We start from the raw sequence: 24995 nt of genomic DNA, 5'->3' as shown, positions 1-24995 counted from the left end.
TGCGGGTCTGACCGCCCCCGACACCCGCGCAGAGACCCGCCCGGCCGACCAGCACCGGAGGGGGCGGCTCCCCGCGAGGGCCGGGGCCGAGGCAGCCCGCGGGCGCTGCGAGGGACGGCGGAGGAGCATCCGCGGAGAGCCGCGGACGCGGGTGGGCACGGCGCGGAGCCCCGCGCAGCGCGGCCGGCGGTTTCCCACCCTGCAGTGACACCTGGCGGGGGCGAGCGCGGGAGGAGCCGCCGCCGGCCCCGGCCCCGAGCATCCCGCCGCGCCGCTGCGCCCCTTCCCCGGGCGGAGCCCGACGGGGCGGCCGCGGCCGGCGGCGCCGCGTCCCCGCGGGTGCGGGCGCGGCGGTGGGAGCGGCCGCGGTGCGCGGCGGCGGGGGCAGCCCCGCCGGCGGTGGGCAGGAGCCCGGAGGGGGCTGTCCGACGTGCCCTTGGGGAGGTGGGGGTCGGTCCGGCCGGAGCGGCGGCTCCGCGCCTCTGACTCTGCCCAATGAGAGCCCGGAGCACGGCGGGCGCTGTCAATATTTGGCCACGGCCCCCGCGCTCCCATCCCCAGTGCGTCCTCGCCCTCCGCGCAAGGACCTCCATGGCCCGGCCCGGCCCCGCCGCCCGCCCCGCGCCGCTCGGGGGGCGCCGGCCCCGCTGAGCGCTCCGGCCCGGGACCCCTCGGGGAGCCCCGCCGCCCCCCCCCCCCCCCCCTCCCCCGGCCCGGCCCGGCCCGGCCCGGCCCTGCCCTGCCGCCCCCCGCGCAGCAGCATGCGCCTGGGAGCGGGGGCCCAGCCGGGGCTCGCTCAGCAGCGCGGAGCCGGCAGCCGCGCCGCGGGGCCGTGACGGGCAGTGCCCCCGAGGGGAGCGCGGGCAGGACCCCCCTCCCCGGTCATTTCTCCGTCTGGACCCCGCCCCGGAGAGATATGCTCAGCCCAAACCGCCTGGAAGCGTCTCCTGGGATTGCCTTGGCCCCCGGGCGTGCGGAGTGCGGAGCCTTCCCTCGGACGGCGGGCGCGGCCCCGCGGCTTTGCCTGCCCCTCGTCCTCCTCCTGCTCGCCCTGACGCCCCGCGCCGACTCCTCGTGGTGGTGAGTCCCCGCGACGGGTCCGCCGCCCCGACGGTCCCCGGGCTGCCGCCGGCGGGAGCTTGCGCGGGGCTCGGCCGGCGGCGGGATGGGGATGGGGATGGAGGGGGATGCACGGCCGGGGGCTGGGGCAACGGCGGCGGGAGCGCAGCGAGCCCCGCCGTGCCGGAGCCCGGAGCCCGACGTGCGGCCGTGGGAGCCCCACGCGGGGCAGCGGGAGCCGGCGGGGACCGGCCGGGGCTGCGCGGGCTCCCGGCTCCCCCCGCACCGCCGGGCGCGTCGCGGGTCCCGGTTCCTGCTGGGAGCCCCCGCGGCAGGACGGGCTCGGGGCTCCCCCCGCCTCCACCTGCGCGGCTCCGGCCCGGGCTCCCGGGGAGGCGCGGCGGGCAGCGGCCGGAGCGGCGGCGGGGGAACTGCCCGCGGCCCCAACCTGCTGCAGGGCCGGTACCGGGGCTTTCCGCAGGGCGCGGCCACCGCGGGGCTCCCCGGGCACCCCGCGCCCCGAAAGCGCCGTAACCGCCCGTTTGCCCCCGGAACCGGGAGACCCCCCCCCCCCCCGGGTCCCGCCGCATCTGCCGGGGCGCCGAGCCCCACACGCCGTGACCCCCCTGAAAGCCATCCCTCCCGGGGCAGCGCAGGGAGCAGGATTAGCCCCTCGGTACGGTTTAGACCTGGGAAGCGGCAGCAGCGAGCAGCTCCCCTGATTCACCCTCTGCAACCCTGAGATCACGCTGGAGCTCCCGGATCCCCACGGGCTGCGGTGTTGCCCCGCGCACTTGTGTTGTGACTTCTCACAAGCTAGCAAGTTGCTGTTCTCCCCCATTTGGGTAAGATGAGGCTAGAAGTGATGCCATAGAAAATAGCAGCCTTCTAGAAATTAATCTCCTCCTGTCCCGATTCCTGTAACAATGAAAATTCATGTATGCAGAATGAGAGTAATGAGGAAAACAAGGACCGAAGTTTTCCAAGCGACCCCATGCTGCCTCAGTAGTTCTGTAACACTGGAGAAAAAAATAGTTTGCTGCAGAAAAGTTGTAAGTGTCCCCCACCCTATAAAAGTCCTCTCTAATCTTGTGGAAAACATTGTTTTCCATGGCAGTCTCATCTTCATTAGTGGGTGAAGCAGAACTTAATCAAATTCAACCCATCTGACGCTGCAGGAGAACGGTGGTTTCTGGAATTCCTACACTACCGTGGAGCACATTGCGAGGGCCTGGGATCACTTGATAGTCATGCCGATAACACAAGTATTCCTAGTGTTTGGGAGCACGTCTGGGCATGTGGCAGTCGTGGCCACGCTGGCATCCCTGGAAGAGCGATTCCAGGGTGAAGAAGGTGAACGGGAAAGCTGTGGGGCAGGGAGGGAGCAGGGAGCTCAGGGGGACGTGCTGCTCCGGCAGCGGGTTGCAACCAGGCGGATCGTGTGAGGAGCAGGTTCTTCCGGAGGGCAGCACGGGCTTCGGGGGTGGGGGGGGCACGTATAATGCAAACTAGCAAAAACCAATGCCGTTCCCGACCATACGCGGAGATCTCCTGCAGCCTGATCAGCCCACAGGGAACTGAAATCACTGGGCGAGAAAATGAGTCACCATCGGCGAGTATCAGGTTGATACAAGCGCTGGCCTGGCTTCCAGCCGCCAGATCTGCCCCCACCCATCAGGGCAGGCGAAGACAGGACAGCATCTGTGCGGAAGGTGATGTTGCTGATACGCTAAAAGCCGAGGAAGGAAAGAAGAGTCTTAGGGCAGAGGAGAAGTTAGATTATTTCACTTCATTATCGAGGAGGCAAGAGAAGGGGAGGCTCGTTAGAGCGGAGCGGGTGCATGGGGTAAAGTAGCTGGAAAAAGACAAGGTATGGAGTAGTCACGGCTCAGAGCTGGGCAGTTCTGGTAACTCACTTGGATGCTGGCTGAAGGGTGAAAACCCCTTCTTTAGGGGGAGTGTGAAAAACACCTATTTTTCTTGCTGTTGTACCCCACTTCTCCCCACCATGACTCCACCGCGGTGTCTGCCTTAATTCCAAAGGCGTATCTCTTCCCAACAAGCGAGAGGAAAACCAGCCACGTTTTAAGCCTCGGTAGCTGTGGCTTATTTGGAGGAAGCTAGATTTAGCTCCCGCAGCAGTTTGTGTTCTCAGCTTGCAGAGCGACTCCCTGGCTGGCAGCTTCTCGTTCGAGGGAGAAAGAGCAGGGGCAGTCCCCGGGGTGGCTGGGGCAGCTCCCCCGCGCAGCCAGCTGGCTCCTCAGCCGGGGCGCAGCCAGGCACGATCCCTTTGAACGTTTTTGGCGAGAAGAATTGATCTCAGGGACCTTAAGTACGTGACTTTAACGTGTTCGGTTTCTAATTTTTTTTTATTTTTTTTTTTTTAAACTCCAAAGTTCACATTTTCAGTTGTACTTTCTCTTCTGTAGACCAGAACATTCCTAAGAAAAGCCTTCATTGAAGCGAGCGCCGTTCTGCTGGACGTGTCAGTTCTGATAAAATAGCATGTTTAGATGAAATTGTGTTTTACTGAAAATGGTTTCAACCGGCTGTGGTTTGGGAAAAAGTTATTCAGTGATTTACATAGGTTTCCAAGTACATCTTTAGCACTACTGATATTACAGTAAATGCATTCGGTGGTGCATCATCATTCCTTATTTTTATTATTATTGCCAAATTCTTCTAGGGATTCACACACAATAAACTTGTGGAAATAGAGGAAATGCTTCTCATTTTCAGAGTCAATTTTTAAAGTAGATTAATAGAAAAAACTGGGTCAGTTCTGATCACAGTACATGGAAAGGAAATATCAACCAAATGTTTCTTCTAAACAACTGCAAATTATTAATTTTCAGTGACGTCAGGCACGGCCCGCGCCGCCTGACAAAAACGCCAGGAATTGGTGAACTTTGGCGCTCAAGAAAGTGTCCGTGGGTGCGTGTGCGTGTGCTCGGAGCACGTAGTGCCACGAACAGTGTTTGTGCGGGCAGAGGGGACGGGCTCGGGCCGGTGCGGCGCTGCCCGGGCTCCGAGGCCGCCGTGACTAACAGGGAGCAGCATCCATGCAGAAATGCTCCCAAACTGTAAAGTGTTACTTAGCAACAAAATACCAGCTGAAACACAGATGGAAATTAAGAAGGAATGCAACGGGAAAATCCCTAAATCCCGTTTACACTCGAGCGCACTCGGGTAGGGAGAACAGCGTCCCGGGGACGGCGGCTCTCCCGGGCGGGCGCCCGCCTGGCAGGGCTGCGCCCCGCGCGTGCTGCGAGAGGACGGCGGGCCCCAAAAGTGGCCTCTGAAATTCCTTCTGAAAGATTTGGAAGATTAGACCAACGTTGCTTATAAACATAAACTGTGCAATAAACAAACTTGGTGTAAATAACTAAGTAGAGTTTACTCGCTATTGAGAGCCCCGCTAGCTGCTCTGGTGTGGAAAGCCATTTGAAATGGAAGGTTTGGTTAAAGAAAAATGTACACAAAGCCGTATGCACACACCCCCCTGCACCCCACCCTCACACGTACCCGCTTGCCTGCAAGCCCACGTGAACCCCCCCAGCCCCCAGGCGCACCAAATCCTCGTTAGCTAACTCGTGTATTGCTAACCACAGCCCTTGGAAACTACAAATATTTAATTTCATCTGGCATTGGAACAGATGGGAGGCATCAGGCTCCCAAAGAGATAAAACAAATCTGTGGAAGGAAGACTAACGCAAGCTTGGGCGCGGGTCGGGGAGCGTGCAGGAGCCCGATGGCCACGTGGGGCTCCTCAAGGCATCGGCGGGTTACGGGGGCTCCTGGGGGAGCCGCTGCACCCCGGGGCACGATGCCGGGCAGGCACCCTTAGGGATGCTCTAGCCGCTGTGCTCCAGCTCCCTTCCTTGGCCAGGGAAGGGCGGTCTGTGTTCACGAGCAGGGAAAACGCACCAAGGGCAAACGATGAAGCGGGAGCGCCCGTCGCGCTCTCCGTGCTCGAGCAGCCCCCGGAGCTGGTGTCAGGCCCTTCCCGAGGGCTTGGCAGGGACACCCCCACTGCAGGTGCACAAGGGGACGTTCCCACCGCGACGGGCAGGACGGAGCAGTGCTCCCACGGCCGTGCCGCCCCGGGGTTTGCCGCGCGTTTCCGTCGTGACACCAGTGCTGGGTCCTGGCCCAGGTGCAGTTGGATGGGCACAAAGAGCGATGGAAAAATCGAGCCACAACAGGCATCGCGCTGAGGTGTGTGGGAGGGGAAATAGCATCAATAGGAATGTTTGAAATTAAGCCAAGGGAAAGACAGCTGCGTGGAGGAACTCCGCAGCCAGTCGGTGTAACCCTTTGGGGCGTGCAGGGGTGTCGCTGGCTCCCCTCCCTGGCGGTGCAGAAGGACAGACCCCCAGCACCCCCAGGAGGGCTCTGCTAGCAGAGGGTCTGGCAGCTCACGCGGCAGCTCCGAGGGCTGCGTGTCCGTAGCTCCCGATGCCATCCTGCGTTTCCCTCCTGTGCCGTGCTCCCGCTGCAGAGCAGCTCCTCGTCCGCCCGGTCTCGGCCCCAGGGCTGTCGCAGGCGAGGTACCGGGGGGGGATTTGCCATCTCAAAGGGGAGACGACATGCAGCGCGGCAGTGTTCCAGGCACGGGGGAATCTGCGGGGAGGTTGCACCGGCTGTACGTTTGTTGTTGCAGAGCGCTTTGCATGGCAATAAAAGCAGAAGGTCAGCGACCAGGAAGTCTTTATCCTGAGGCGCTCCACAGCTCCGGCTGTCCAAGCAGCCGCGTTTTGAAAAATAAGTTTTAAAGTAACGTCAGACTGATGGAGAATGAACCCTGTGGCCTTTGCAGCAGCCCTGGTGTTCTTGGTTGGGGTGTATTGAACAGATGGGTTCTCTCAGTCACTCTGCACCATTATAATAATCCTAATTGTGTTTCTTAGTTCATTTTTCATTAGGGTCACTTTCACCTATAGGAAATCTTTCTTACAAAGAAATGCAGAAGAAAAAAATCCTTCTGCTCTTCCAGACTCATTAGCTTTTACTATTACTAATACTGATTTCAGCAGTGCCTGCAGCCCACCGTGAGATCTGTGTGGAAACAGCCCCTGCTCCCAGCAGCTCGCCCCCAGCACACAAGATATGCCACGGACAAGAGAAGATCATCCGTCCTGCTTTACCCCCAGAGACTGTCTTACCTCCCCACCTCTTAGCAAAGCGTTTTGAGATTTTTGGGAGGGGGGAAAAAAAAAAAAAAAGATACTTAAGGATAAAGCATATTTTTGATGAGCGATTTGTATTGTATTCATACATCACCAACAATGCATCGGAGGAATAGCTTTCACCCTGCACTGGGAGAGATTTTGGCTGCTATTGCAGAAGGCACCGAACTCTGCTGAGCGTCTCCCTGTGCTTTTATAACCTCCCACCTTCACCCCTCCTCTGGCTCTGCAGCGGCCCGAGCACTCGGGGGCTTTGCTGCTCACCCGACAGATATCCTGCACACACCACATCTCGCCTTTACACCGCAGCAAGCAGAACAGCCCTCGATTTCCAGCTCACTCTAGGTACAAGATGCAACGGCAAACCCTCCCCCGGCAGCCGAGGGGGCGGCCGGGCAGCGCTGACCTGCGCAGGGCAGGGAGCTCGTTCGGGTCCAGCTCCCCGGCACCGCGGCGTTTTCCGGACGTTGCAGTCCTTCCCGCAGAAACCACATCCCACCGACTGCACAGGGATGCAGGAAAACCGCAGAGAGGGGATTCCGACAAGGAACCAAGGGCACACAACCGGAGAAAGGGTGCACGCAAGAAACAGAAAGATCCCAGTGCAGAAAATTAAAAATAACGTACCTTGAATGGCACTGGTAGTGGCTCAGCATTATGATATTAAAAATTATTCAAGTGAGACTAACACTCTCAACATACAGAGTAGTGGCTCTAAGTGAGGAAATTAGGACTATTAATCATTCCAAGGCGTTAACAATTCCAGCAGGCCAGGATGGCCCCGTTCCCAGTGGGGCTTAATAAAATACTCTGGGTTTATAATAATAAAATAATATCTCAAATGTCTATAGCACCTTGCAACCCGAAGTGCTTTGCAGTTGGCGATAAATTGTCTGCCCACAGCCAAGGAGAGCAGAGGAAGGAAAGCGCAGCATCCTTGGGAAGTATGCAAAGAACTTGAGGAGGTGAAATGCTGCCAGGCACGTTGGAATTTGCTCTTTATCAGGCAAAGAGGCAGGGATGTTGGATTTGATCCTATCTGAACGAGGTGTCTCCAATAGCTGCCTAGGGCTTTCCAGCCTCCCACCAAAATACAGATTTCATTTCGACTCAATGGGATGGGAAGAGAACAGAAGCCAAGATAGTTTGGCTCCCAAGTTGATCTTTCAGGACTATCAAAGTGGTTACGAGAGCAATGGGGAGATGAATCAGTTTTCCCAGGGAAGGACTCCACGAAAGCCTCTGATACCACCAAGAAGCCAGACCGCGCTCTCATCTCATCTCAGCCTCAGCAGCAGAGCTCTTGGAGCAGAAGTCAGCAGCGACGCTGCTCTATGCAAAGCAAGCTCCTGGCCCCAGCCCGCGGGCTGGATTGCACAAGAGGCTCAGCATCTCCCACCAGAGGAGACGGGGACCAGGGCTCGGGCAGCTGCTGTCTTCCCGCGCTGATCCAGGAGAAGAGGCTGGGGATGTCCTCACGGGCACAGTGCTTGGGCACACGTCGAGTTGGAAGAGGCACAGCCGGGCCATGCTTCACCTGGGCATGGACAAGGGCAACTCTGGTGGTTTCACAGCACTTGGTTTGCAGAAAGACCTAGAGAAACTCCCAATGCCCTAAGTGATGGCGGAGCCTAAACCAGTGCCACGCAACCCCTGCCAGGGCCGGTTTCGGGAGCAGGCAGCGTTCATGGTTGGCCGTGGCACGGCACGCTCGGGGGCGAGAGCAGAACCAGTGCCAAGGGGAACGTCCCGAGCCAGGACTGAGCCCCAGTTACAGCTCGGCTCAGGGGTGTCTGGTGGCACCGAACGGAGCTGTGGAGGGGCTCGAGGCTCAGCTTCCAAACGGTGCTGAGGGTATTTGCCTGACTCGTATTAGGTGGGGGAGCTGCATGTGACAGGCAGTCGATGGCCATCAGCGGACAGCGAGTCGAAAGGCATGCTGAACGTGGCCAGGAAGAACACCTTGGCGCTTTTCTTGCTTGCTTGCTTTTTTTGTTTTGTTGGTGCTGTTGTTGTTTTAACAACTTGTTCGGTCAAGTTCTGAGCCCCCGAGTGCTGCTGTGTACATCACCACACAGTGCGATGCCGCCTGCGTCCCTTTACTGCCAGAAACACAAGGGAGAGGCTGGCAGGGCCCCCCGGGAGCGGCTGACGTGGCTGGGCACCCGGGGATTTCAGCTGTCCCAACTGTCTTAACCCAGCTGAGAGCACCCTGCACTTCATGGGGAGAGGAGCTGTCAGGAAAGGCAAATAAGCTGAAAAGCTGTTCTAGGGTATCAGAGCCGAGCCTGCTGCCTGTGCTGAGACCCGGCTTCAGGTCGGAGGAGCATCTCTCGATGAGTTCAAAGCCATCGCGCTGACAGGGTTCACGGTGCTGTGTCTGGCCGGAGCACCTCTTGCCCCCCCAGGTGCTGCATCCCCCCCCAGCTGCACTGCCACCGAACAAGGAGTTACAAACAGTTTGCAAAGTGTTTGGGGGATCCTCGGGAAGAGAGAACTGTTAACCTGCCATCGTTTTTCAGCCATTAACTCTCTTTGCATTAACAAGTGACAACGACGAAGCCTCGCGCCTCGGCTCGCCACGTGCCGCAGCGGCAGCCCCAGCTGGAGCAACCCCAATTACCCCGCTGTGGGAATGTCCAACGTTTCAGCAGCTGATTTCATTCTAAAGCAGAGCATGAAAAATTAAGATTTTGAGATTTGCCTGAGAATGGCAACTCCAAAAACTTCCCTTTTGAAGGAAAGTAATGCTCAAATAGGTTTTCCAATGCCATATGAAATGGTGTAAAATAAAATATTAGATACAGCAGTGTGCCTAGTATAAATGTCATTAGAAGCTGGATTAGCGCACTAACATTTCTCTAGAACACCTTGGCATTACAGAAGAGCGACAAACGACCAAGTTCAGATTCCACTTAATTTTACCCATTCCCATTAAATGCTTTCCTCTCCTCAAAACCTCATTTTCCAAGAGACGTTTTCCACCCGATACCTCCTGATGAGATACGAGGAGCAGAGCTTCGCCAGGCTGGCGTACCGACTCCCCGGAGAAATGCCGCTTCAGAGGTGACGGCCGGAGTTGGGTGCAGAAAGGGGCTTCGCTGCCATTGCCTCTTCGGGACTGGAGAGCTGACCCCACAAACCACTGGGTCAGCCAGTAGAGTTTTAGCAATTAAACAAAACTACTGCCAACAACTCTGAGTTACAAAAAAAAAAAGAAAAAAAAAAGAGAAAAAAAAAAAGAAAAAAAAAAGAAAGAAGTCTGGAGGTGCCCCAGGTCTGTATTGCAGGGGGCTGTTTGTCTATAACGAAAGGGAAATTGAATTCCCCTTTGCAGCATCCTCCTGCTTTGGTCTTGAGGGTTACGGTTCCTCTGACCGGGGGTTTTGCAGAGCAGCCCCCGAGGCCCCGTGAACGCAGCCTGGTGCTCCTGGGAGCTGGAGGAAGCCCTCAGCACCCGCACAGCCGGGTTGCTCACCTGGCCGGGCTTACGCTGACGCAGTGGGGCAGGCTGGCCCAGGCTGCCGGAGAGGTCGCCTTTCTCCAAAGTCCCCATCTGCCTGTTGCTAAGGTGCCTTAGACTCTGGCCATGCTCCTGACCCACACCTGGGGTACGGTGCTTTTCCTGAGCCTTTTGGTCTTTCCTGTGAAAGAGCTCAGCAACTGGGAAGCTGCACACGCTATGTCAGTGCCGAAAGCGCGGTTTATTGATGCAGGAAAAGATTCCCAAGCACGGTGAAGGTGGAGAAGGAGCGACGTATGCTGGGATCTGATCCTCGGGACAAGATGCAGCGGATCCCAGGAACTCGCACCCCACTTGCAACTGCAGGGATCCCCTCCTAACCCGCACGGAGCTGCACGTACAGGGAGGAGAGCAGCCATGGATAGGAAAGCTCTGAGCCGTTCAGACTTTCACCAGAGCGGTCTGAGCTGGGGGTAGAGACGTGACATGGGCCACACGGTTCTGGAGAGCACCCTGAGGAGTCTGCGAGTCCTTCGGGAAGCCGGGCGGGCCCTTGTGGGAAGCACGGGAGCGGGACACATACAGCACAGAGGCAAGCCTGGGAAGGGGGTTAGCACAGAACGCATGCTGCCAAGTAAATAGATGCGTCTGCCTCTGATTTGCATGTTTATCTTAGAAGCAATTTAGGTTTCTCCATGTTTACAAGAGTCGAAGTCAGCAGACTCTTAGAACAAGAAAAACAACTGGGAGCCAACATGTGACAGTTGTCTCCTGTTCCCCCCAGTGCATCGGAGCGGCCGGCGCTCGCGGGCTGTTGAGAAAGAGCTCGCTTCAGCTGCACCGGAGGATGCGTCCGTGCAGCAGATCGCTTGCAGAGAGGAGGGAAGGCTGGCAGGGAGCGAGGAGCGCTCTACCTCCTGTGCCTCGCAGGCTCTGAAAGCACTTCCTTGCCTTCGTTACGTGAAGACTCTGGTCTCTGCTGGGGTTGTACAACTTGCTCCTCGTAGGGAACGGGGAAGGGAAGGTGGGAGGCAGAGGTCCAGGGCCACCCGCGGTAGCACAGCGTTTCCCGCGGCGCCACGGCTCGCACCCGCCTCCTGGCAGCTGAACTCCGGGAGCAAATGGGAAATACAGCAAGCTTGGGATCGCACGCCGAGCTGCGAGGAGTAAACGCTGCAGCGTCACGCAGGCAAAGGCTGGCGGAGGGATTGGTGCCAGCTCTGCCGGAGCCGAGCAAACAGCTCTGCCCGTAGCAGGGACGTGATGCGGGGGCTTCACGGACCCTGTGTGAGGACCTTGCAGGAGGCAGCATCCCATGGAACCCCATTTGATGGGGCGGGGGATTATTATCCTCACACGCACGTAGTTACTAACTCGTCCCAGCTCCTCCTCGCTGCAGGCTGCTCCTGCCTCTCTCCTCCTGACCCTGCAGAAGTCCAGGCCCAGCATCAGGAGCAGTTCCCTCTCACAGACTTTTCTGAACTCAGGGCTTGGTTGTTTTTTTCTGCTGTAAAAATGCAGATTCCCCAAGAGTACAGCATTTCACAGGAATTTGCCACTTCCAGCACAACTTCACAAAAACACAAAGGCCAACTTCATTTTTTTTAAAAATGAAGTTCTGATAAGGCAACTCGGGAACATCCATTGTCTTTCCTATTTCAGTGTTTTTAAAATGTCATAGATTTTTAGAAATAAAATCGGAAGGGATGCTTTAATCAATCCAAAACAAATGTTTGGGTTTTTTCCCTCCCAAAATTCTGCTTGGCAGAATTTTCTGATGTTCCCTGTCTCGCTCCATTTCAGAATTACTGAACCCAACTGGAGCATTTCTCACGAAATGGAAGATCTCGGTCTCGTTGAGAAAACCGCAGCCTTTCCAAGACACACGAGGAATTTTCCCCCTTGTTGTGCCATGCCATTTTCCAACACCACAGCAATCGTGGGATTAATTTTGGTACATAATCTCCGATGGAGGCCTGTAGGTACCGCAGCAAACACGCTGCTTGTTTGCAGCCACAAGCGGAGGGAGATGCAGCCACCGACCCCGGCGGGGGTCTGGGATGCTGCACAGCGAGGTGCTCCCTCGGTGCCCTTCACCCTGCTCTCCTTCCACTTTCTCCTGCTGATAATGTTTGCTCTGATCTGGGTATTTGGCAGGAGAATTAACGAGAAGTAATTAGCTCGCAGTGTGAAAAAGGGAGTGCCTGGTGTTTATCTTGTCTGGAGGGTTTTCCTTGATCTCAGTCTCCCAGGGGATGGTGTTAGTCAGTGCTTTATCTGCCGGCGGCTCCTCTGCCAGCGCCTCTCCCCAAAGCCCTGCTTACAGCCCACCAGACAGACACCAGTGCCACGGCTCGGCAGAGGCGGACAGGGGATGGGGTCCCCGGCGAGGGGGAACATTTTACCTTTTCCATCTTTCCCAGCATCTTCAGCGAAGGGGAGCTTTGGCTACTGCTGCAACCTCCATCCTGCAACGCCGCTGCCTCCCCGCAGCCTCGTCCCAGCTCTTGGCAGCGCGGGCAGGGACACGTGAGCCGTCCCCATCCTTGCTGGGACCAGGCAGGCTGGGCAGAATGAATTCAGGGCCAGGGTACTTGGCCACGCTTCCCCACGGGATCTCTGCAGCCCCACTCGAGACCGCTGGCCAGTGCCATCATCCAGCTGGTGGGATGCTCCTCCGCTGTACCGGGCTCACCACGGGAAGGAACCGGCCGTTCTTGCAGCCCAGCACGACCGAGGCAATTAAACACCTGCGGTCGGCATTGCTCGATGAGCTCCTGTGGGTTTGTCTTTCCTAAACAGCTTCCACCATCTCCCTTGTTCCCCTGCTGCAGGATGAAAGGCTGACGACCAAGCCTGTGAAAATAATGCTCGCTGGCCCTCGCAGTCAGGGCTTACAAAGCCATGGGGAGCCGGGTTTATTATCCTCAGCTCCAGCCTGGGATGACCTTGTGCTTCTGCCAGTGTTTAAACAAAATATTTTAAAAAAGGGAACGGATCCCATTGCTTTCTGTGCTCGCAGGGCTTTCCTGAGCCTGCGAGTTCTCGCTGGGGCTGATAGAAGTGATAGAACATGGCCAAAGACAGACAATGAAATACTGCCCAAGCTTATTGCTTTTTAATATTATTAAAGCAAGGTTCTTACTTCCAGTCTGGGGGGGGGGTTTGAGAAATTTGAATCCCACCCAAACCTCATCCCTTCCAGCCAGAATCACAGCTCCGCGCTCTGTGGCAAACATCATCCTCCGGCACAAGCAGCCGCTGCCTGGCTGGGATGAGCGGGCTGCGCAGGCAGGGGCTGACCGGGATGGAAAATTCCACGTTGCCGCCATTGTCGGGGCTGGTACGAGGCTGCGGGGCAGAGCTCGGGGTCCCTCCCCCGTGTCCGTGGAAAGCTGCCCGTGGGGCTCAGCCAAGCTCCACCAGACTGTTGTTTGCGCATTGTCTTTCTGCTCCGAGCTCCCGCCCTCTCCCTGCTGCTGCAGGGAGGGGACCGGGATGAAGGCAGGGTACAGGCAGGACAGGAGACACAGCGTAGTTCTCCTGCTTCAGGGCGTGATCGTAAATGTTCACCAGAGCAAGAGATGCACAGAGAGGACTAGATAGCCAGGGGATAACAGTGTGAACGAGGACTGCAGCAACAAGAGACGAAGCCTGCTTCTCTTTCTGCCTGACCCGAGCATCGTGCGGGTGCCTGTGCCACGGACCCTTGTTCCCACAGCGTGCCCCAGCCAGCGTGCAGGCAGGAGGCATTGCAGAGCCAGCGCCAGCTGTGCTGGTCTCGCTCAGCAGGGCCAGGCTGCAGAGCAGGGCTGGGATGTAGGGAAGAGGGTGGGAGGGAGGTTTTGCACATCAGCAAGTTCCTCCGCTGCGCCCCAGGAGCTCCCAGAGAGCCCAGGCTCCCAGGGGCGCGGGCCCCACGACTTGCAGCACCCATAGCCGGCTGTCTCCCGGGGGAGACGGGCTCCACAGGGCGCCCTGCTCCCTGCCGCAGCGACGTGCGCACAGATCAGACCATCGCCTGCCCCACGCCGGTGCAGCTCGGGATTAATTTGTTAAACACAAAGGCCAAAGCCCAGCGGCTGTGATGGCTCAGCAGTGCCCTGTCCCTGCATCCCGCTTGTCTGAACCACGGCACTGGGATGCGCTGGGACACAGCACCCACCCCCCGGCTCGCCCACACCAAGGGGATGCTGCAAGGAGGGCACGGCTGCGGGGAGACTCCTTGGCAGAGCCTAGGTGACGCAGCTAGAAAGAAAAGAGGGAAAGGTGGGTTCAGGACCTCACCAGCAGGGTGAGGACCCGGGAGCCAGAGCCCTGCACCTTCCCCCGCTGCGGGCAGCGTGGTAACACGGCACCGTTCTCTCTCGCAGGTACATCGGGGCGCTGGGCGCGAGGGTGATCTGCGATAACATCCCCGGGCTGGTGAACAAGCAGCGGCAGCTGTGCCAGAGGTACCCCGACATCATGCAATCCGTCGGGGAGGGAGCCAAGGAGTGGATCCGGGAGTGCCAGCACCAGTTTCGGCACCACCGCTGGAACTGCAGCACCCTGGACCGGGACCACACTGTCTTCGGCCGGGTCATGCTGCGAAGTAGGTTCTGTCCTGTCCCCTTCCCACCGCCGTGTGCCTTATCTCCCTGGGAGAGTCTCTCCTCTCGCTGGGCTGCCGTGCCCGGTGGCTTGGATTACTCCCTTAGGAGAGCTTTGCCTTTCCCCGTAAATTAATCAAGCAGTAATGGGAGCAGAGCACTGCGTTTGAAATAGCTGCACCAGATGAGATGGAGCAGGGGGAGCATTGGGGGAGAAGGGGGAAGGAGGAGACACCTCCAGAGAACAGGCTCATATGTAAACAGTAATGGGATATATAAATATTTGGAGAGCAGGGTTGGCCAGGACTCAGCAGTTCACGTGGGAACTGGCTGTTCCCTTGCATGGCAAGGGAGGCAAGGCAGAGCCACGGCTCCAGTCCTCGCTTCGCGCTCCAAGGTGGAGGAGGACCACGGCTGCGGGGCAGCCGCCAGCCCTGCACCAATGGCTGGGCACAGACCCTGCCTGCTCCAGGTGAGGGACGGATACGACACAAGCAGGGACGTGCCTAAGGATCCAAGAGGAAAGGTGTGATGGGAACAGGGGCGTTTCCAGAGCAGGAGCAGCATCCTGGGCTCCAGCTGCCCTTCGGGAGGGCTCCGGCAGCGAGCGGACCCCAGGAGCCGGCGTGAGCCCCGGCCCACGCAGCAGCGCTGCGGGACAGATGCTGCTGCGCCCTGTGATGTGACGTGCTGGGGTGCATCCAGCCGTGCAGCCTCCAAATCAAAGGCGGCTGGGAAGAGCCTTTCCACTCGCCGGGAGCAGCTCATATGGAGGACATGTGAGCGCCCGCGGAGGGAGCCGGGGAACGGGGGGCTTGCTCCCAGCTGGCGGGGGGATGGGGCAGCTGCCCGGCGGGATGGACGAGCAGCAGAGCCTGCAAGCCAGACCCCTGGAGAGGAGCTGGCTGGAGGGAAGGGGGCTGTAAGCGCTGGGACACAGCACTCACCCTGCCATGCTGCAGCCTGCCCGGTCTCAGCTTCTCCATCCCCACGATGGCACCTTTACTCCCGCACGCATCCTCTCCTGGCAAAGGACAGGGAATGGTGAAAGCTCCTCGCCACAGCCCCATTCTGCGAGGCCCAAAGAGAGCTCTGCTGCCTTTGAAGTTGCTTTCAAAGGCTCTCAAAATGAAGACGAACATGGTTTTGATTTGCAGTTTCTTTTACAGCATTATAAAAACAGCTGTGAACTTGAACCAGAGACATAAAATAGCAGGCGGCACGCTGTGCTGCGTGGGGAAAGCAGAGCCTGGCTGGAGCTGCCGCCAGCTCCCGCACTCAGCATCGCCCCGGGAGGGAGGCAGCCCTGGCTGGAGGGCGCTGGCTGGTCCTGCAGCCTCAGCACCGATGGGCACCGCACAGCCCCTGAGCCGTGGGTCAGCGAGGGGGAGCAGTCGGGCAGCCCTGAGAGCAGCCCAACCCCCCGAGCTGCTGAGCCCTGAGTTCAGCACGAAATTCCCCTTAGTCTGAAAAGTGCCAGGGAAGCCGAGGCCAAACTCGGTGGCCAGCAGGGATGACCGGACTTGATTTACCCATGTGCCGGACAGTTTCCCTTCCAGCCGCAAAGGTGCCGCCGCACCATGCCCCGCTCCTTGGTGGGCTGCGGGCGCCCGGCACGCTCACTCCCCATCCCCGTTTCTCTTCCCGTGGCAGGCAGCAGGGAGGCCGCCTTCGTCTACGCCATCTCCTCGGCTGGAGTGGTCTACGCCATCACGCGGGCGTGCAGCCAAGGGGACCTGAAGGCCTGCAGCTGCGACCCGCTCAAGAGGGGCCGCTCCAAGGACGAGCGCGGGGAGTTCGACTGGGGCGGCTGCAGCGACAACATCAACTACGGGATCCGGTTTGCCAAAGCCTTCGTGGACGCCAAGGAGAAGAAAGTGAAGGATGCCCGGGCGCTGATGAACCTGCACAACAACCGCTGCGGGAGGATGGTGAGTGCAGCCCCCGCAGCCGAGCCCTGTGCCCGGCCAGCTGTCCCACCAAGACCTCCAGGCAGGGGAGCGGGACCCTGGGTGTCCACGGCAGGCAAGTCCTGCTGCATATGGGGGCAGGACACTGCCCTGCCTTCTCGGTGCCCCCCTGCACGCTCTGCCCGGGGAACAGCCCCCGTGGGGATGGCAGGACCCCACATACCTTTGCCCCAGGACGTGTCCTTGCTGATGCTGGCATCAGTGACCATGGGAATGGTCCTCTGTACGCATCATCCCTCTCCCGTTAGGAGCCCGATCCCGCACAGGCGAGGGCTGATAAGCTGCACCAGGGACGAGCAGACCCAGGGACGATGCCTGATGCCCAGGGTGACCGCCGATCCTCACGGCAATCCTCTTCCCGCAGGCTGTGAAGCGTTTCCTGAAGCTGGAGTGCAAATGCCACGGGGTCAGTGGCTCCTGCACACTAAGGACTTGTTGGCTGGCAATGTCAGATTTTCGGAAAACGGGGGATTACCTAAGGAAGAAATACAACGGGGCCATCCAGGTGACGATGAACCAGGACGGCACTGGCTTCACAGTGGCCAACAAGAACTTCAGGAAGCCCACAAAAACAGATCTGGTGTATTTTGAGAACTCACCTGATTACTGCGTGATGGACAAGTCAGCAGGTAAAAACCACAGCTCCAGCCATTGCCCAAAAGCAGCTCTGCCCCCCCCTCCTGACAGGCTGGCAGGGCTGCTTTAGGACACCAGCTCCCCCACCAAACCTCAGGCCCCGGCAGGGGGGTCACACCATGGGGGGGGGGGGGGTCACCCAGGCCCTCAGTGGGTGTTGGTGCTCGCTGGAGCCCTGGGTCCCCACAGCACCTCACGCCTGCACCGACAGGACTGGGTTTGTCCAAACCCCCAGACTTTACACCAAAACTCCAAACCCATCAGGCCCCTTGTAATGAGCACAGCGTTTCCTCAGAGCCTTTCTCCTGCAGAGCAAAGCTCCCTTAAACAGACAATAAAGAGCCCGTTTCGTGCAGCAGGCTGCTGGCTTCTCCTCTGAACACGGCCCAAGGCTGGGATGAGAGCGGGGAAGGCGGCATCAGAGCTGCTCGGCTCCTGCAGGGAAGATCAATGGTTTCCCAGTCTGCAGCATCCCTGGGTTGGGGCTCCGCAGTAGCCGTGGGGGCTCGGTGAGGAAGGCAGCCCGTGCTCCTGCTGCCCTGCAGTGAGCCCTCCGCCCGAGCGGAGGGGACATTTCTGCTTTTACCAGCTGCAATCGCCCGCTCCGAGCCGGCTCGGCAGGCACGCACTGCCCCCAGGACCCCGGGCACAGAGGGGCTGCGCAGAGCCCGTCCCCGTCCCCCCTGCTCTCGCGCTCGTGGCAGCAGCGGGGGCGGGGAAGGGGCCACGCAGAGGGTCCCCAAAGCTGCGTCCCTGGTTGCTGCCCACGCCGCAACCCGTGCCCTTACCAGAGCAAGCCCAGGCTCCGCAACCTCTTTCCCCCGCCTGTGCCCGGCCTCCGGAGGCCACGCTGTGACACCATGCTGCGGCGCGTGCTGCGACAGAAACGATGACTTTTCATGTTTCCGAGGTCTCCGTTGCGGGTGGTAGATACCAAATCTTGCCCGCTGCTAACACTGTGGGGCAGGGGGTGGAGGAAGCATTTGAATAAGATGGAGAAGGAACACCCTGACCCGCTCTCGCTTCCTTCTCCAGGCTCCCTGGGCACGGCCGGTCGCGTGTGCAACAAGATGTCGCGCGGGACGGACGGCTGCGAGGTGATGTGCTGCGGGCGGGGGTACGACACCACGCGCGTCACTCGCATCACCAAGTGCGAGTGCAAGTTCCACTGGTGCTGCGCTGTGCGCTGCAAGGAGTGCGAGGACACTGTGGACGTGCACACGTGTAAAGCACCGAAACGGGCCGAGTGGTTGGACCAGACCTGAGGAGACGGACGGGAGCACAGAGGGAAGAATCCACTGCGACCCCCCCTTGCAATTTTTTTAAACCCTGTGCCCTGTGGGCCACGGAACTCTGGGAGCTGTAGTTCAACTGCATGGCTTTTATTTAATTAATTCTGCAAAGCACTAAAGAAAGGACTACATTTCCCAGGAGGTACTGTGGACCCTTCTATTTGCTCAGCAAAACTAATCCCCTACCTAGGAGGAGTCCGCAATCCTTGCTTAAACTGTGAAACTGCTGTTGCCCGTTGGTCTCTTTGCAAAGGGACGGTGCAACCCATACGGACTTGGAGGACCGATCGTCGGGATGCGATGGCTGAGGAAACCTGCACCTCCCCAGAGAATTTACGTTGCAGTAAAATTTCACCAGCGAAAAAACACTAGTTCAGAGTAATCCACTCTTGCAGAAAGCATTCTTGCTTTTACCTTTTTGCGAGGCCAGAGGCAGGGTGTTGCGAATCCGTAAGACAGTTCCATGATCCCCGCGTTTCCCTCGAGCAGAGCCGGCACCCACCCCCGGCGGAGCTGTAAATTGGAACTGAAACCTGAATGACTGCACAAAGACAAGGGCCGCCCCTAGATGCTGGCAGGCACAGAGGGCTAGAGAAAGCAAAAAAAGAAAAAAAAATAATAATCTGTGAACTTACTGGTAGGTTCTGAAGTCAACAGATACAACGGCGTCTCTGTAAAACTCACTTGTATGTTGTGTATACTGCTTATTATTTTAAGTCAAAATTCATTATAAACCTGTATCAGAAAATGCTGTTCTTTGCTTTTTGAATTCCTACACATCCAGTTGGGCACTTCCCCCCGAGCGGGAATCAGCCCACAGCATTTCTTCTACCTGCTTCCCTGCAGCTCCTGCGGTCCTAAAGCACAGACCTCCCTGCCCTGGGAAATAGCCGTTGTTTCCGAGAAAGCAGAGCCGTGGCATCCAGCGTGCAAAGCCCAGGGGAATCCTTCAGCAGCGGCACACGCTCCAGGACATGTAATGACAGAGTGCTGGGTCAAGCAGGAGATGCTAGGTTAGCTTCCAAACCTTTCCCATAAAACCAAACCAAACCCCCAAAATTTAAACTATCAACTAAAATTGAAGCTAATGAGAGGGGCAGCTGCAGAGCTGCCAGTAGATACAGTACAGAGATCAGTCCCTCTCATCTCTAGAAATTTCATCAATTCTTTTCCCCCCCCAACCTGGGCAAGCAATGATTACAAAGATGCTTTATTTCATGTACAGACATTCTACAGACGCCGGTCAAAAGGTACCAATCCACGCAAACACACTCAATGTACAAGTAAGATGGTTGAACCTGCAAACTAAATTGACCCAAGTGAAAAAACAAAAAAAAAATTCATTATCTTCATCCTTGCAATTCTTGAGCATATGCTGAAGCTGATGGGTGCTTCGACACCTCCCTCCCAGAGCTCGGCTGCCCATTGCCCTGGGCAGGCTGTGCTTTCTCCCTGACCCAGGAAAAACATTGTTAGTTTTCCTACTGTTGATCATCATGGTGCTGATGGGCAGGTAAGGATGTTCCACACACTCAAAGCAAGTTTTCATGAAAGCTATAAGCTTACAACAACAGGAAAGGAGAAGTCAACAGTAATGTTCACCTGTAAATGCTTTTAACTGGGGTCTGCTTTCACACTGCTGCTGGTGCTGGAGGGGCTGTCGAAGCTCTGCGAGAGGTCAGGGTTTTCTCCCAGCAGCAGCGAGATGTGTGGGCAGAGGGAGCTGAGCGGCGGTGTCTGAAGGAAGGTCAAAGTAGCAGGATGGGATTAAGGCAAAGAAGATTATTCTGGTCCTAAGCCACCCATCGGCTACTGCACAAAGAGCATCTCTGAACGGGGATTTTACCCAATGGCCCTAGGAAATATTAGTTTAAGTGGTGAGAGAAAACCACTTTGAAAACTGCTTTGATGGGAACTGCTCAAAGAATTTAAAGTCTGCCATGGGCCAGATTAGAGCACCTTACTCCATGCCAGACCACCAAGATTGCTCATGCAAAAAAAGGACCTTCAGCAGAACTGCTGCAGGGCCACGGACGAGCAAAAAGGTGACATTGCAACAGAGCTCTTAAAACAGTTACAGGAATCCCACCTCCCGCTGCCTAACCTGTTTCTTGTAGAATTAAACCATCTCCCTTTTGAGTCCCGGAGCGACTGAGCACAAGAGCAGCACCTTTCGCTCTTGCAGAACTTGCACTCAAGCCAGTGTTTACCTGGGAGGCTCCGGGTCTCACCTCGAGCCGTTCAAAACCCTCTGAATTTCAAGGAATGGTAATTTCCCCAAAGATTTCCTCCATCTCGGCTGTGCCAAGGAATGCTGGCAGGTGAGCGGGAGGTCTGAGCCAGGCCAAAGGCATTTCAAGCCTGCCGTAGCGCAGCGGCCGTCAGCACGCAGGCTAATCTACTGGGAAGAGCTCCCTCATTTATCTTCATTACTGCTCCACCTACCATCAATTTACGACGGACTTTAAAAAAATGCTGCCCCTTCGGCAATCAATCCAAGGCTCCCTCCCTCCTGCTCCCAGAGCAGGACATGCTCCGCGGGCTGGAGGGACCCAGCGCCCGGGGACGCGGGGTCAGTCGTCAATAAACATTTCTTCCTCTCCGGAGGACCCCTGGGAGATGTCTTCCAGCAGAAATACTGCATCACAGCAGATCTGCAGGCCCACCTGATGAATGACACCTTAATCATCAGCTGCTGCTAAAACATCTCTTCCCTTTGATGCCGATGTTCAACATTTTAAAACAAAGGAGAAAACTCCCGAGGACGGTTTGGCGTAGGTTTATTGGCTTCCCCCTTTTGGTATCATCACCGAGACACTGGAATAACCGTAGCTGAGAAGGCAACCTTCCATAGACGTGCTGGGTCCACTGGCAGGACCAGACTCCCTGCCCAGCTGCCTTCCCTTGCCGCTGCACACCAGTAAATCAGAGGAGGAAAAATACCTCGATGCAGGTACCAGTTATTACAGGGGCTCCTGAAGGAGCAGTCGCGGGGACATCCCAGCTCGAGTCCACCTGACAGAAGAGCTGAGCGTTTCTCCTGCAAAGGGCCACGCGAAACTACGCTCGCTTCTTGTTTATTAACAAGCAACTAGCAAAAGCGCGACGCCTGGGAATCAGAAATACCCTGGTTAGCTGGAGCTAACCCCCAGCGCTCCTGCAGGACAGCATCTATGCCTTCCTGTAGATGAGCCCTACCGAAACTCCCCTTCAGCACACTCATCCTCAGCAAGCAGATGGTTCCCATCTATAAACGTTTATGAAGGCTGCAGTCTCGTCGGGGAACGCTCAGTTCCTCTCACAAGCCCCTCTTAAGTAATCTGCCTAAAATGTGCAGGGAATCTTTTATGCAAGATCATCTTCTAATTATCCTCCAGTCAAAAGCATGTCTGAACTCAAGGACAAGGAGCAGAATTAATTGCTTAATGAGCTTCTGAATAAATTACCTGAAGAAGCTGGACAGGAGGAGGCGGAAGACCCTGGAAGTGGGATCCACACAAATTCAGGGTATTTTCTCTAATAAATCACATGCAAGTGAGAGCGCGCCTTAGCCCAGGTGACACCGCTGGTTTTCAGGCTGGATGCAGTGATCAGATGGATTCAGTTTTTGACCCCCAGCAGTGCCGAGGTGTACGCTGCTGAGCTACAGCCCAGTCCTCACCCCCCTCATCGCTGCCGTGGGCCCGGCCTGTTCACCATCGTACACGCGCACAAGGCTTTGCTCGCGTATCTGCGCCAACGACAGCGTGCTCTCTGGGGTTATCTGCTCTACAGGTCCAGATTTATTGGGGCGTTTCGACTAACATTTGCATAACCTGTCAGAGCCGCATGGGAGCTTTCACATCCCTTGTTGTTGAAGAGGAGTCACGGAGGGCTGCTCCCGCTAGCAGCAGGGGGGTTACTGCTCTGGAATCTCAGCTGATGAGTCAATGCAGGAGAATGCAATAGTCACATACTGTGTCACACTGTTTTGTAACTGATGATAGCCTACAGCCAAATGAGAAAAGAAATCAAGAGGTTCTTAAGAGAAGGGTCCGAGCTGATGAGGCCACAGTATGATTGCACAACTCAATGCATCCAGAGTAAAAGGAAAATGTCACCGGCCAGAAATAACCAAAGCAAGAAGATCCCCGATGGAGAAACATTCATCTTTGTGGATGCACCCTTACTGATGCAGTAAGTGTGGGTGTGTTATCTAGCTTTCCCCAATGACCAGACTCACCGAAGGGCCTACCAAAAAGCACAATTCAACAATCGAAGCTGGAAATGAGGAAAATTCCAAGCCCATGAGCAGCATCCCTGATCACCGCCTTCTTCCTACAGTGCTAAGGGCTGGGGCATGCGGAGCACACCCCACAAAGGAGGCTTGGGAAAGGGAGGAGGGAGCCAGGAGACTAGAGACTGAGCTGGAAACTGAAGCTGCCCTTTCTCTCTATCCACCTTTATTAAAAGCTGGGTGAATTCGGACCGCAGAAGACTGTACGCAGAAGCCCGCTGTGATTGCTACTGTCAACGTGACCTGATGTTTAGAGATTTTTGAACAGCAGATCAGAATAGCTCGCACATCACTGATGCACCCATACAGCCTTTACTGCAGAAGAAGGGAGGAGGCTGTCTGTCCTTCTCAAGAGCAAAACAGGGCAAGCCAGGTACTACTGAGAGGCCGGTAGAGTGTGAACCCATCTGCTCCCTCTGCCCCTGCTACCAGCACTGTCCTCTGCTAAGAATACAGCACCAGTGCACATCTGGTCCCTACCTCCACAGCTGGTCCCGTTCCGAAACCTCAGCACAGCTTCCATGGCTCCCAACCACACACCCCATACATTAGTCGTTTGGGAGGTGCATCCATCTCCCCTCGGTGTGTCATCTTGGGGCAGGGGGAAGGGGAAGAGTAATTTATGCCTGTACGAGCCCCGTACGTACGTCTCCTTTTCTCTAAGGGAGTTTGCTCTCATATTTAACCTCTTCACCCTGCTGGCACTGGAGGCGGATGATGCAGTTTGTAGAGAGGTGCAGGCACTTCACTCTCCCCCTCCCCTTGGAATCTTCCTCTCGCTTGTGGTCCTTGGGATTCACCCAATGTTTCTCAGAAAAAAAGAGGACCTCAAGACAAGTATGCATTTAATAAGCAGTGAGACAAATAAGCTCCAGTTATCCCAGCAGAATTACAACACCAGAGAACAATTTTCTGCATTCCTCCGAAGGCCTGAAGGAACCCAATTGCCTGCTCTCAGCCTAAATAGGTACCAGACACCAAGTGCTCCATAAGCAAACAGAGCCCCCAAAGTGCAAAAATGAAATAAGTAAAAAGCTTCACGTTACATATAAACCAGCCGTTTGCACCTTGTTATTAATGGTCTTGACTATGACCTTTAAACCCTGCCTTGCTCAGAGTCATGGATCTACGAGCCTTGGCACCCTCACAACAATTCCAGGACGAGGAGCAGGGAATAAACAACCCTAGCCCATGCCGGAGTTGCGGGAAGGGAACCGGCCTGTGACAAAGCCGGACCAAGAACCACCCCAGTGCAGCAGCCAGGGCTAAGGTGACTACCTCCACTATGAATTTATCAACATACCCTCGGTGACCAGGGTTTTGGACAGCATGAAAAGTCCTGTTGCCATATATATACGTGCGTAAAAGCTAGTAATGCGTGCATCTATCCCCAGTTTCAAAGCACGAAGGGCTCACAGCATGGTAAATAACTGCAAGAGAGCTCATTCCCTGGAAGATAACTCTGATCGGTCTGTAAGCCCACACGGACTGGAGTTGCCTCAAGCAGACCCTGTTACCCAGAATGACTTAATTCCTCAGATAAAGTAGGTATATAGGAACAGTACACCTGATGGACATTTGTCAGGCTCAAAGGATTAGTGTGTCTAAATGACATCAAATAGCCAACAGCATTTAGGTATTAACTTCCAAATACTTCATTTGAAGTCAGCCAACATTAGAAAGTTGCTTCAGTAACAAGATAACAAATCATGCTTGTGTGATCTCTCCAGACGCACATGCAATAAAAGTCCTGGATCCACAAACATCTTTAGACACTTCATTAAAATCAGTAGTAAGATAGGGCAAATTCACACAAGAATTTAATTGCCTAATCACCTCCCAAACAATAGCTTTACTATCTGTGATAACACTTCCCTCTTCCCTTCCTGTCCTTTTTGGAGATTACTTCTGGAAAAGTAAGAGGTTGGCAGGAAGAAATGCCACATTCCTCTTCATTTGGATCAAAACCAACTCTGTCATGACACGGTGAGGCACTGCAAGCAACAAAAAAACCCCAACGTAACTGAAATCCTGCCTAAATGAATCAGAGAGTATCATTATCCTGTTTTACAAATACACGCCTTAGCATCAGGGATATAAATAAATGCTGATTTGCGAGTTCCTTGACTTTCACTGGCTATTCTGAATGAAATGGAAATTTGAGAAGTTTTCTGACATTGCATGCAGCCTCATGGAAAGGCGTTTGCCATCCCAATGGCTACAGGGTCACGTTGGCACGCGATTCAGGGAAATGGCAACAATCAGTGCTTATCTGTCCCGGGTCATAATTGTCATTTGTTTAATATATTCATGCAACTTAACTGCATGCGGACTGATAGTATTTCTCTGGTATGGATGAGGTGGTAAGTCCCCGCTCCTAAGTGGCAAAGGAATGTTCCTATAAAGCATGAACAATCCTGCTAGGAAATCATAGAGCGCTCCTCCTTCCTCAAGAATCCTGGCACTTCTAGAGAGACAGGAAGATTTTCATTACATAGCCTGTTGCCAGCTATACTTT

General features: G+C 56.1%; 1 protein-coding gene across 1 annotated transcript; it reads left to right on the top strand.

Annotated features, from left to right (window-relative positions):
* The first annotated feature begins 353 nt into the window (after nucleotides 1–353).
* On the top strand, nucleotides 354–18949 carry WNT2B (Wnt family member 2B). Its single transcript, XM_054804073.1, has 5 exons — nucleotides 354–1080; nucleotides 14085–14305; nucleotides 15957–16234; nucleotides 16638–16902; nucleotides 17945–18949. Exons 1-5 carry the CDS (start codon nucleotides 917–919, stop codon nucleotides 18172–18174), a joined length of 1158 nt encoding a protein of 385 aa, XP_054660048.1. The 5' UTR covers nucleotides 354–916; the 3' UTR covers nucleotides 18175–18949.
* Nucleotides 18950–24995: the final 6046 nt, after the last annotated feature.

This window comes from Grus americana, chromosome 25 (assembly GCF_028858705.1).
Source record: "Grus americana isolate bGruAme1 chromosome 25, bGruAme1.mat, whole genome shotgun sequence".
In the NCBI taxonomy this organism is placed as follows: Eukaryota; Metazoa; Chordata; class Aves; order Gruiformes; family Gruidae; genus Grus; species Grus americana.
The sequence above is the reverse complement of the archived record's forward strand: the minus strand, read 5'-3'. Positions and strand labels throughout refer to the sequence as shown.

Bases quoted from the DNA above. Each gene is read 5' to 3' on its own strand.
- WNT2B (XM_054804073.1), top strand. From the start codon at position 917: ATGCTCAGCCCAAACCGCCTGGAAGCGTCTCCTGGGATTGCCTTGGCC. The intron at 14,306-15,956 runs GTAGGTTCTGTC...TTCCCGTGGCAG, and splicing joins CGGCCGGGTCATGCTGCGAA to GCAGCAGGGAGGCCGCCTTC. The intron at 16,903-17,944 runs GTAAAAACCACA...TTCCTTCTCCAG, and splicing joins CGTGATGGACAAGTCAGCAG to GCTCCCTGGGCACGGCCGGT.